Source organism: Lactuca serriola, chromosome 4 (assembly GCF_051521515.1).
Source record: "Lactuca serriola cultivar US96UC23 chromosome 4, Lser_US96UC23_V15, whole genome shotgun sequence".
Taxonomy (NCBI): domain Eukaryota; kingdom Viridiplantae; phylum Streptophyta; class Magnoliopsida; order Asterales; family Asteraceae; genus Lactuca; species Lactuca serriola.
In genome coordinates this window covers 389,946,740-389,960,321 of record NC_136411.1, presented here as the reverse complement: position 1 = coordinate 389,960,321, position 13,582 = coordinate 389,946,740, and the positions used below count along the sequence as shown (strand labels likewise).

At 34.6% G+C, this 13,582-nt stretch overlaps 2 protein-coding genes across 2 annotated transcripts; one reads left to right on the top strand and one right to left on the bottom strand.

The window, feature by feature from the left end:
* The first annotated feature begins 9,996 nt into the window (after positions 1-9,996).
* PMZ (zinc finger (AN1-like) family protein) lies at positions 9,997-11,005 on the top strand. Its single transcript, XM_079035495.1, has 2 exons — positions 9,997-10,240; positions 10,328-11,005. Exons 1-2 carry the CDS (start codon positions 10,139-10,141, stop codon positions 10,805-10,807), a joined length of 582 nt encoding a protein of 193 aa, XP_078891621.1. The 5' UTR covers positions 9,997-10,138; the 3' UTR covers positions 10,808-11,005.
* Positions 10,925-12,712, bottom strand: LOC145097845 (ferredoxin-thioredoxin reductase catalytic chain, chloroplastic-like). The gene is made up of 6 exons (XM_079035497.1): positions 12,454-12,712; positions 11,976-12,091; positions 11,846-11,895; positions 11,668-11,739; positions 11,466-11,526; positions 10,925-11,072 (listed from the first exon to the last, which is right to left on the bottom strand). Exons 1-6 carry the CDS (start codon positions 12,575-12,577, stop codon positions 11,028-11,030), a joined length of 468 nt encoding a protein of 155 aa, XP_078891623.1. The 5' UTR covers positions 12,578-12,712; the 3' UTR covers positions 10,925-11,027.
* Positions 12,713-13,582: the final 870 nt, after the last annotated feature.

Genomic DNA, 13,582 nt, shown 5'->3' with positions numbered 1-13,582 from the left:
TTGATTGGAATTAATTTTGGGATTATTAAAATTAATTAAAAGTGCATGGTCTAAAGTGCAATTGTTCAATAGTTGAATAAAAGGCTCCAGAACCTACAACCAGGAAGGTTCACGGTTTCTAGAGGCTTTTAGGATTTCTAGAATTATCCTTGGAGGATAAGAAGGAAGATAGATAATTACCAATTCAAGATAATATTATTATATTGGTTTTGGGCTTATCTAGGGTTTCCTAATTGCTCTATATAAGGACCCCTAGGATTTGATTTTCAGTCATCACTTCCTTCCCAAGGCTTGGCCGAAATTTTGCTCTCCCTCTTTTCTCTCCATAATCTTCTTTCTTGCTAGCTTGGGTGTGAACTATTAGAGGCACGACATTTGTGGTGCTTGCTTCCAAAGGTTTCACATGTCAAGGATAATTGCTATTTACTATAACAGCAATAAGGTATGTAATCCTAAACCCTTTCTTGTGTTTTTCGAAAATTACCTAGGGTTTCTAGGGTTCTTATTTTGACGTTCTTATTTATAGTTTCAATAGTAAAAACATAGATATTGTTTTGGGTTGCATGCACACTTAAGAGTTTTAAGCTTGTTTTTTGTTATGCCTAAAATCCATCAATGGTATCAGAGCATTTGGTTTGTTTTCAATTGAATTTTATATAATTTTTTAATTTGATCAAATTAGGGTTTATGAAAATTAAACCGTAAAAGGCTTAAAATTTTGAAATTAGGGTTAAGGTTTTGAAATCCTAATCTTCCTCCCCAAGTTTTGAAATTAGGGTTAGTGTTTTGAAACCCTAACCTTCATCCCCAAGAAATCTCGAAAATTGATAGGCTATTAGGGTTTTTCAAATTTTGGTAATTATCAGTTTAGTTGCCTAAAAAAGAGATAACTAAAATTGGAATAAATCTTATACCCTATATTTTCGAAAATTTAAAGGGTAAGGATTAGGATTAAATTATTTGATTAATTTAATTAGATAATCGTTATTTGATTTAATATATTTAATTAAATGTTAATTAATAGATAAATATTAAATCAATTGGTTTATTTTTAAATTTAACTTAGATATTAATTTTCAAAATTTAATCATAAACCTAGTATTTTGAAAAGTATTAAGATACACCTTATACTATATGTAAAATTAAAAGTTTAATAATTACTCTATGTATAAGACTAAGTCAAACCACTAGTACGCCTCATTCACGAAGCTAGTCTATAATGGGGGGGGGGGGGTATAAGGAAACTGTCTATAAAATGGTAATTGAATGAGTGTCCACTCTCACCCACCGCTTCCTTGATTAGTGGAGGGTCGTTAGCCGAACGGGTTTGATAAGAAAATTATTCTCATTAAAAGTATAATGACATTAAAAAGTACTAGAACCTTTTTTGTATTAAAATACCAAATCTAGTTACTTAAGGAAAATGTGAATTTGTATGCTAACCCATGAAATTGCACATTACACTTTATACATCGTTAGTAGAGCGTGTGGGGTTAACCATAGGGACTAATAAAGAGTTGTAATGGGTATCTCATAAATTATCATTGTTGATGGAGCGTGTGTGGTTTACCAACACATCAATTGAGATAATAAATGACAATGAGGTTACCAAGAACATTTTCATGGTTATTCACATCTTGTATGTGATCCTCGGTATCCCATTTACATAATAGAAGAACATAATTTGAGATTAAACATGTCATTGAATAGTTTCAATGAATCTCAGAAGATCTAGTAATTTCATCAAAACTTAATTTCCTTTTAAAATTTCATTTTCTATTGGTGGAATTGGTAAATCATCATTTACCTACCTTTATAAAATTTAAAATTACATTATGGCATCCCTTTTCTAAGTTGTTAATTATATAGTTGGATCATAGCCTGAATATTTCATGTTTGGGTTGTTATATTAAGGATTATTCTTATCTAACTAAAACTACCTTCCTTTTATAGATGTCTAATCTAAATGAAGATTCTGGTTCCTCCTCCTCCAATCAAAACTTCTCGTTATTGAACATCTGCTCAAAGGTGACATTAGATGGCACCACTTACAATGACCGGATGCACAACATCAAAATGGTCCTTCGTTTTGTGGACAAGGAATATGTCCTTGAGAAAAAACTAGCTGAGATTGACGAAGAGAAGGCCAATCCTGAAGAATTAGCCGCTTATAAGAGGCACTACAATGATGCAACAAAAGTTGCTTGCATCATGGTCGCACGATGACCCCTGAGTTACAAAGATTCTATGAGGATTATTGGCTGTATGAGATGAACAAGGACCTTATGGAGAAGTAACATAAGTGAGATCGTTAAGAAAAATACAAGGTGGTAAAGTCCCTCATGGCGTGCAAAATGAAAGAGGGAGAATATGTATGTGTCCACATACAGAGAATGCATCGTTATGTAAAGCGCCTTGTTAGGCTTAATGTGCACTTTGATGAGGAGTTGCCTATTGACATAGTCTTGAACTCCTTAACAAGTTGTTATGATCAGTTCATCTTGACCTATCATTTGAACAACAGTGAGACCACTTTGGTCAATTGCACAAACTTTTGCAGGCAACTAAAACTGGTATGAAGGGAAAATGTATTGCCTCCACTCCTTCTAGTGCTCCCGTTCTGGCCATTGGTCAAGGAAAATGTAAAAATACGAAAGGTCCTGCCAAGAAAAACTAGAAGGGAAAGTCTCATACATGGTCATCTAGTAGTGGCCCTAAAGGAAAGTCCAATTTTGATCACCCACCTTCTTCTAATCCCAAAGAGGTTATCTGCTTTTACTGCAATGACAAGGGGCACTGGAAACAAAGTTGCTCGAAGTATCCGCAAGATAACAAAGATGGCAAGGTAAAGCCAACTTCTGCAGGTATATACACTATTCCATATAATAACTTATCATCTTATCGTTCTTGGATTCTTGATACAGGATGTGGATTTCATATTTGTTCTGATTTGCAGGGGCTAAGAAGAAGTGAGGAGGTGGGGCACGGTAGAATGAACTTGATCATGGGGAATAGACGATCTTCACTTATCACCAAGATTGGAGTTTATAGTCTAGTGCTTAGTAATGGTGTTAATTTGGATTTAATAAATTGTTGCTACTCGTCAGAAATGACATGAAACATTATTTCTTTTCATGCATTGTTCAGACAAGTTTCAGATATTCTTTTAATGATTTGAATGGTTCAATTTCTGCTTCTAAAAATGGTATTTTTTATTTTGAAGTTTTACCTTGTGATTGTGTGTATGAAATTGTGATATGTGTAAACAATTTAGCTAATAGTGTATTTCAAATTTATTCGTCTAATGGTATAGACAAAGCATGCTTGTGGCATTAACGTCTTGGACACGTTAACAAGAAATGCATCGCCCAACTCCAAAAGGATGGAGTGTTGGAATCATTTGACCTAAGGTCGGATGATGCATGCGAATCTTGTCTTTTGGGTAAGATGACAAAATCACATTTCACTGGATATTGTGATAGAGGTGAAGGTTTTTTGGACCTCATATACATAGATGTGTGTGGGCCCTTCAGATCCACCACAAGGGATGCAAATCGATTTTATGTATCATTTACAGATGATTATAGTAGATATAGCTATATTTATAAGTAAAGCTAATGTCTTATGTTAATTGTTTAACTATTGTTTCACTTTGCATGTTTTTACTTCCTGAATAATTGAGTTATTAAGAATAATCGAATTATTCGAAAGGTCCACAATTGTTCGTATTTTGGAAGTAGGTATGAATGAAGATTGTCATGAACTGGTGTGTAGATTGTCTAAAAGGTATTAGACATAGCAAAGGTTTGCTACAACGTTCATGAGTGCTTATGAACAAGTTTTGAGCATTGGAATAAACCCGCGCTTGCTGGAATCACTTTATGGAACGTAACGCAAGTGATCGCAAGACGATAATATCATATGGTCTTAAAACCAAGATATATGGTTTATTGTTTATTAATTGGTTGTGCATTAACAATGTGAAACCGCAACAATAAATTAATGTCATAAAACACATTGTTGTGTATAGTTGATTAGTAAATAGTAAATGCATATAAGTCGAAGTTTATCTGTTACTTTTATCCTAAGAGGGTAAAAGCGATATCAGGGCCCCTCGATGATTTGATTTGACTTATATGACGGTCCCGGTCAGGACTGAATTGATGTGTTCAATTAAGTTCTATGTCAAATGAATCTGAGATCGAGAAACCAATTGCTGGATAATAAGTTCCATGAGATTGTCCACATAATATCTAAAAAGAGGATTGTACAATCCCTTATCTAAAGGACAGGATACTGAAAAGATCAGAGTTTGACAGCATCTTTGAGAGCTACGATTGCTAATCGGATTGTGTTTTCATATATAGTTACTAGACTTATCCAAGTGGGAGACTGTTGGATTACTGTCTAAGGCTGTAACTATATTTGGTAAGTACTTGACCCGGTTGTGCATGGTCCTTTTGGGTTGCCTTCACCATAGCAACTTGATAGGATGGTTTGTAAAGAGAGAAGAGATATTATTGTTAATATATTATGAGAGTAATATATTAAAGGAATAATAATATTATTTGATTGATATAAGTCATATATTAATTGATAATTAATTTGGTGACTTAAAGAGGTTAATTGAGTAAAGGGGCATAAACTGTCAAATGTGTGATAGTTGTGTTTTGGGCTATGTATCCTTATGGATATTAGGGTGGACGGATTTTAGGGTTAGGATACCTTAAAAGCGTCCAAGCCTCATATCTAGGAGGATCTTTGGATTGCTTAGGGTTTGCATGTGGGCCTAAGTTATTCAATTAGGGTTAAGGGTGTAAGGGTGTAACCCTAGTATCTCATAGTATAAATACACCCCTTGGGTGAGGGAAATCTGCCATACTCTTGCAAGGAAGAACCCTAGAGTCGATTTCCTTACCTCCTCTCTCTCTCTCAAGATCATCCTCTTCTAGTTGGTGTTTGTAAGCCATTAGAGGAGTGACAATTGTGACTCTAAGCTCCAAGAACAAGAAGTTTCAAGCAATCAACTTAAGGTATTCTTCTAGATTTGATTTCATATGATATGATTCAATTGTTTACCCTAGATCTAGAATTGTAAGCCTTGGATACATTGCATGTTCAATTAGAGAAACCCAAGCATTAGGGTTTGCATGTGCACATAGGAAAGTTCTTATGGCTCAAACCCATCAAGTTTCCCCCAAGGTACCAACACATAAACAAATAACATATACAACAATATGTCGGGTCCAATCAACCATCGGGTTGGAATACCCAGGCCCAGTCACCCTCTGAGCCCAGTCTTCCTCGGAATGGAATACCCTAGGTGAAATGCCAATATACAATGGGTCCAGTCAACCATATGGTTGGAATATCCGAGGCCCAATCAACCATCAGCTTGGAATGCCAATATACAATGGGTCCAATCATCCTCGGGATGGAATACCCTCGGGCCCAATCAACCATCGGGTTGGAATGCCCAGGGTCTATTGGCCCACACATATAGCAGTAAAATCTCAACCACCAATCAAAATATGTGCACATATAATAGATAAACATATAATCAGTCACCCGACAATCAAACAGATCTACAGATCACTAAGCATAACATGATCCTATATACCAGGATACATATCTAACAGATCACTACAACACGATAACATACTATCACATAATATGATATATAATCCAACGGGCCGACCTTGGTGCCTTAGACCCATAAGTTAGTGAGGAAAACTCACCTCACAATCTGTACAAAAGCTGATGAGGTCTCGACTCCGAATCTCAACTCTAACCGTCACCTATCCAACTATAAGACCAATTCTCAACACAATCCAAAATACCTAGAATATCCTTAAGTCAAAATTGTTCAACCTTAGTCAAAGTTAAACTCAAAGTCAATGGTCCTTAAAACCTATATCCAACCTCACGTCGTGGCCAGACATTGGTCACGTCGTGACAGCGAACTCGGTCTGATTCCCTCTCGACTCGATCCAACCTAGTCAACTCATCCAAAGAAACCACCTGAATTGGCTTCACGACGTGAACACCCATTCTCACGTCGTGAGCTGCAATGATTCTAATAGAAGATGGGGATTCTTCGAATCTCACGTCGTGAAATCTTTCATCTCACGTCGTGAGCTTTGTCTGAGGCTAAGGGTCAACATTTTAAGTCCTTATTCCATTAAGTCCTCAAGTCTACTTCATCCAGAAGTTATAGGGGACCCTAAGGTCCATAAAAATGTTTCCTTTATGGCCATGCATGCACCAAGCATGATCCATCCACTTTCTAGGTCAAAAGTGAATAAATGAGCTTCAATCTTTCATGCATGCCTCAAATCCATACCAACTTTCAGATCTGAACAATATTATGATCTAGGGACTCTAAGAATCCATAAAGTTGCCAACTTTATGGATTTACTTCACTTAAGCATACAATAGCATAAATAAAATGGACAAAACTCAAGATCTATCCATAATAAGCAATAAAGTCGGAGCCTTTGATACTTACAAATGTCCAAAAGCAGGAAAAGATGATGATGATGATGATACTTTGCCCACTCCACCACTAGAGTACTTCTTTCTTCTTCTTCTCTTCTTCTTCAATCTAGAAATGCATCAAAATAACAAAGGAACTTTAGGAGGAATAAGATTAGGGTTTATAGAGGCTTAGAGAGTGGGCAACCCTAGCCCTCTCATTCCCTTAAAAAACCGAAAACTTAGGGCTTTTGTCTTCAGCCGCTCTCACGTCGTGAGCATTAGACTGCTCACGTTGTGAGCCTTAAAATGATGTGTGGGTCCAAATCACTCCTCACGACGTGTACAAGCATTCCTCATGTCGTAAGTAGGGCCAATATTGAAACTTTTAACTTCACAATAATAATAATAATAATGTGCACCTGATCCGAACATTACATAATGGGGGAATATCTCGAATTTTATCGAGTAGACTGTGTAGATCATTGGCAAACAAGAAAATATGTGCACCCTAGAAGAACTTATATTTCTAGTTCTTAATTAAATCGGCAAAAAGCCCACAAACCCGTGGCATTACTCGCAGAGAATGTATACCAATCTCTACTACTAGTAATACAATAATCACGATAGAAAAGATGCATACCAAGAGGTACCTCCAAGGAAAGGTACAAGAGTTCAAATTTGGTTTAACTTAAAAGACAACATATGGCTTAAGTTACACATGATAGGCATAATAACATTGACAAAAAAAATTGTGCAAGTAATAATAGTGCCACAAAATTTAGTACATGACAAACACAAACCTACCTCCAGTGATAATATTGCCAACAAATTTAGTACATGACAAAAACAAACCTAGCTACCTCCAGTTATATAACATGCAAAGTTGCAAACGATATTTCAAAGAATTGGTTGGACAGTAGAAGAATTATGGTTCGTAGCCTTAGCAGCATCACTAGGAGCTAGATTAAGCTCTTGATTGATCTATGATTGTTTCGTAGGAATTATCGAATAAACAACTTCACAAAAACGCTTTGAAGCCATAATTTTTACATATGAAGGGAGTGTTGAAAAACAAAAGGAGAACAAGCATAAGAAAACCATAAATCTAGCTAAATAACAAAAACATACACATTAAACTCATGCCAAGTCAAGTACGAAGTCGGCTACAAGACGCACTATTCGTGCCACATCTTATAATTATGTCACAAGCTCTTCACCGTTAAAAACGGTTTAAAATGATACACACCTCAACAAAAGCTTCACAATCTACCAACACACAAATGTTTTTTACCACTCAAACACTATTACATCCTTACCAAACTTTCTCTAGTTGTGGCTTTGGCTCTAGAGAGTAATTCTATGACCATTTTTGAAGTGCTCTGATCTATTTTGTTTTATCTCAAGGTGATACGGTTAATCCGAATTAGAAGATCACCGATCTTAACATTGAAGGACTTCGAAGGACGGATGTAATTCTACTACAAGTGACTCCTTTCAACTTATTACTCGATTCATCCTACTCGAGTACCCGCCAATTTTACCGGATCATCTTTAGGAGCGGAAGGTGGGGCATTAACAGGTTGACGATGTCATTAGACATTTTGTGGGACATGGTTAGAAAATGAAATAATTCAAAAATAAAATAAAATATGGGATGGAGTATGCTTTTAGAACTTTATGGAAAGGAAAGGGTATTATTCCTTGTCTTTACAATTGGGCAACTTTTCCTTTTGTTTTTGCTAAAAGTCACAAAACACGTCTTCTTGGAACCTACAATATCTATTTTAATTTGTAATTTTAGTTTATTTACTTATTAACAAATCTATTTTCAACAAGTTGGAATTTGTCCACCTCAATGTTTAACCTACATAAAAAAAAGGTTGCATGAATGTTTCGAAGATCCCTTGAATTGTAGCGAGTTAAAATGTACGTAATAGTTGACTCATGGGTTTTCTTTTTAATATTAAATCATGTATAGATAAATTTGTTGAATGTATAATAATGTCCGAATAAAACATGTCATATATAAAGACGATTGTTTTGTTTTGAATTTGAATGAACCTCTTAATCAAATAAAACAAGATTGTCAAGATCGAGATTTTATATATGATTGTCTTTTGGTTTACAAGATCGGAATCAAGATCCTAAGATCACACAAAAAAACATAAATTAAACTTATAAATTCAAAACATGAAAAATATCGCACACATTCAGTTTCTCATTCAAGGCAGATAAAAACTTCAAAATTAATCGCAACAAAAAAGTTAAACGGTAAACCGGTAAAGAGTTCATATCGTAAAATGGTAAATTCATTTTTTACTTTTTTTTATTTTTTTTTAAAAGCAAATCAAGGGGGAGTGGGATCGGATTAAATCTCGATTTTACGATCCTATGATCTTACTTGTGAACCTACCCCAGATATTATTCATATAGGATCTGGCTCGTTTTTCATAACTAAGATCGTAAGATCCTACAATCCTACGATCAAAATCATGATTTTGCCAACTTTGGAATAAATTACCGTACAACTCTTCCATAAAAAAACAATGGTGAATAATAGTTGAAGGCTTATTTAAAAAGTTGCTGCAACTCATAGTTTACTTTCTATAGATAATAATATAAGATAAATTATATTTTATCACATCAATAATTAATCTTTTTAATACTTTTTAATATATCTTATTTTCTTATATGTTATATAAAATCTTCTTATATAATTTGTCATTTTTAAATATACATCATATTTTTTTAAAATATAGCTTTCTCTGATGTTGTATAATTAAAAAAAAAAAAAAAAAATACTACGCGGCCTTAATGTTTTTTAATCTTTCACATTTGCCTTTGAAAGTTTTAACAATTATTTTTTAAGATACATATTTGTAAAAAAAATACATTCAATTCTACTTTATTTATTTAGTTAAATAGGTTAACTAATAAAAGCTAATAAGATTTTAATAATTAAATATAACTAAAATTTATAACAAAATATTATTAAATACAATATCAGAATAGACAAAAACATATAAAAGTAAATAATTGGAATTACAAAGTGATAACGATAAAAATTACCAAATCGACTTTTCAAATAGTAAAAGGTTTTAAAAAGAAGCTACAATCAAAATAAAGTTACTTGAGAAAATCTTAAGCACTGCCTTTTGGGATTTTGGTTGTTGGGTTAAATTTGGGCCCAGTTGTAATGAAGAGAAAAGTAAAAGAAATATATCAATCACACAAAAATAAAACAAATAAAACACAAATCCATTTTTATACTATCTACTACATACTACTATCTAACCACTTGGATTATTTCTGAGTAACTCATTAACTCGTATCTAGATTATATTCTAGCACACGGAGGGCCCAAAAGATAAGCATTACCCAGTCCATTAAATTGAATTTAAAGGCCCACAAACAGTCCATAACCTGTTATGTGGGGCCCAAAGACCCAAATCCTTCGTCCGCTTTCATAAAAAGTCAAAAAGAAGAACCCAGAAGCTTTTCAAGCAGACGTGTATACGCTTTCATGGCTTACGCCCCAAGTCAAAACCAAAGCTATATATACTCACCCCAAAAATCCCCAAAAAACAAAATCACAATTTATCTATTTCACTTTCTTCAACCATTAAATTGTTCTTAAGATCAACAGAATTACCATAATACCATGGCAGGAACAGAAGCTTTTCCCGATTTAGGCAAGCATTGCCAGCTTTCCGATTGCAATCAGCTCGATTTTCTCCCGTTCAAATGCGATGGCTGTGAAAAGGTAAGTTCATGAAATCTTCAATCGATTCTCTTTTTTCTGCTCATGGAATCTCGATTGTAATCTATCAATTTCGATTTTCTGTTGCAGGTTTTTTGCGTTGAACATCGATCGTACAAGTCTCACGAATGTTCAAACTCGGATCACAACAGTAGAAAAGTATTGGTTTGCGAAACATGTTCGATGTCGATGGAGATTCCGTTAAACAGAAAAGGAGGAGAAGATGAGAACGTTTTGATTTTGGAAAAGCATCGGAAATCTGGAGATTGTGATGCGAAGAAGAAGAAGAAACCCACGTGTGGTGTTAGGCGGTGTAAAGAGATTCTTACCTTTTCAAACACGAGTGCTTGCAAGTCTTGCGACGTAAAATTATGTTTGAAGCACCGGTTCCAATCCGATCACGCCTGCAAAAGTCACAACTCGCCGACGGTGGCTGCTGCTGCCGGCGGTGGTGGTGCACGGCCGTTTTTGGTTGCTTTGGCTTCGAGAATGGGGAAAGATTGTACGAAGAAAACTGGTGGTTCTTCTTCATCGGCTTCTACACCTTCTACATCTGTTAAAGCTTATTGAATTTGTTGATAATAATATTGTATTGTTATAGTTTTTATCTTTAAAACGTTTTCGTTTGTGTTTTTGTTTATTGTTTTCGTGGAAGATAAGCTATAGAAAAGAGATCAAATACACAACTAGATTGAAGATTGATGATATAATATGATATATAATCATTTAGCATTTAACATATAAATATACATGAACGATTGCTTGTTTTGTTTGGAAAAAAATTAGGCAACTACATGTTTGCTGTCAATTCTTTGATTTCTTCCAAGGAAATAGCCTGCATTATATCCAAATTCCAAAAATCACATGAGATAGGGTTATAATGAAATTTATGATTTTCTTTTTTTACAAAATATGCAACTATTTTTATTTTAGGACCAAAGATGCATGTATTACCAGTAACCAATTTATCACATTAAAATTGAAGCAAAAATTGTGCTTTTTTAGGATTAAATGTTCAATTTGTACAAGAAAGTTGTTTTTTTATGTGAAATATTTTAGTAGTAACTTGTTTGTCATGCTAAAACATGATAACATGGCTCGTATTAATGGTTGCATAAATTGGCAAAAAAAAAATGAAACACCCATGTATAAAATATAAATTGGTAAAAAAAAAGTGAAAAATTGATGCATAAGTTTGTTAAAATGAAATTTATGATTGTAATTTAACCTGTTCATCGCCAGCAAAATCATTATCAGGCGTGAGAAAAAGCATGCAATGGCACTCCTTCCTGAGATTTTACAAACAAATAATCACGATATATTATATCTAGAAATAAATCAATGATCATTATAATTAAGTTTCAAATCATTAAAAGCTTAGATCATGTAATTGACTTCTAGTGCTTGTTTACAAATGAAGGGATTTTTACCTTTCTCTCATGGGTACACAAGGGCAATTCCAAAAGCCTTGACTTGCTTCTGCAGCTTTGTCATCATAGTGCCTGTTGTTTTAAGCAAGTAGCAAATTATATGATTTATAAGACTCCATTTACATTTTACAAAATCAAAAGCAAAATTTCCCTCGAGGAAGATTTGAAATACACTTGCCTACAAGGACAAAGTGGTGCACCCAATGTATCTCTATGATCTGCCAACCCCTGTATCCACCAAAGTAATTGCTTTCATGTTATCATGTCATGTATAACAAACAAACAGGGCCCAAGATGAAGGAGTATACCTTGATAACTACAGAAGTAACACCTTTGTCAACGCAGAAAAACGTGTCAGATTTACGAGCATACTGCTCTGAGAATTTACGCATAATCTCAACAGACTTATCTGATGGCTCATCAGCTGAAATAAACAAACATACAGCTTAGCAAACAGCAATATAGAAGCATAGATCAAACCACAAAAACAAGAATTTAGAAACTCGAGCCTAGGGTTTTAACTCGTAATTAAGTTCAGTAAATGAGTAAATTGAACACTGAGAGTGCCTTGCACAAATAACCATATCATCGATCGAACAATTTGAGCTCATGATATTCTAAGCAGCATCAATTAAATAGATCACATAATTTTGCGATTCAAGTACTAACACCAGGATCGATTGAACTACAGGAATAAAAGCTCAACAAGAGCTTCGACACAGAAACCACGAAACTTCTCAAATAAACATAAGTTCAGTGAACATCTGAGAGGGGATTTTGTACTACCTTTCGCGATTACTACGACAGGACGACGATGGAGGCGCGTTTGAGGAGTAGTGAAATTAGGGGGGAAGCCAAAGCCGACGGAGTAAGAGGACGTCGCCGACAGAGATTGCATCGCGGTCGTCATCTCCAATTTCGATTAATTCAGAGTAGAATTTGCAATGGATGAAGGAAAGCGGAAAGCCTATACGACATCGTCGAAAACCTATATATACATCTGTGTGTATGTATGCTTTAGAAGATCTTTTGAGGGCTGAAGGAGACGTGAGCAAGCATCACCACTCGTTCCAGATTATCGGAAGAAATTAACACACAGAGAGAGAGAGAGAGAGAGAGACTCTTGTTTGATTTTGTAATATGCAGACACATGTCAAAGAGATTACTTATTTCTATGGCTATAGATTACTCTCTTGATTTTTATTAGAATTAGAATTTGTAAATTATTTTTAAAATTATAAAAAACGTTTAAGTATAAATACCAAGAATCTAAAGTTACAGTGTCCAAATTAAACTACCAACATAATGTTAAAAGATGGACTAACTTGAATGTTTATCCATAGTTGGGTTAAAATTGTGTAAAGACAAAACTTCAAAAATGGTCCCTGTGGTTTCCAGAAATATCAAGTTTAGTCCCTAAGTTCAAAAAACCTCACAGATGGTCCCTGTGGTTTCAAAACTTTTAACAAATGGTCCTTCCGGCTCACTCCGTTAGCATTTCACCGTTAACTCATTTTTTAATAAAATATTGCAAGGGTAATTTCGTCAGTTCAGTTGTAACCTTCTCTCTTTAATATGAAATGATTACTTGCTTACACATCACTACCCGTCCCTCTCCCAAGAAGATAATCAGTTACAGGTTTAGTCATCGGGTTCATTCCCATCGTAGAAGCAAGAACAGAAATTGTGATTTAGGGTTTTAAGCTGCAGAAATTGCAATGGTGCTATCAATATGGTGTTTTCGAGAAAAATTTGTAACCGTGGAGGACTTAGGAAAAACATACGGTACAATACTACAACAAAACTTGTTTTTTCTTGGTCTATTGTGTTGACGTAAGGATATCATTGCTTTTACTCTTTTTTTTTGTGTTTACAGAAGGTTATGACAACTATTTCACGTTGAAGATACACTACA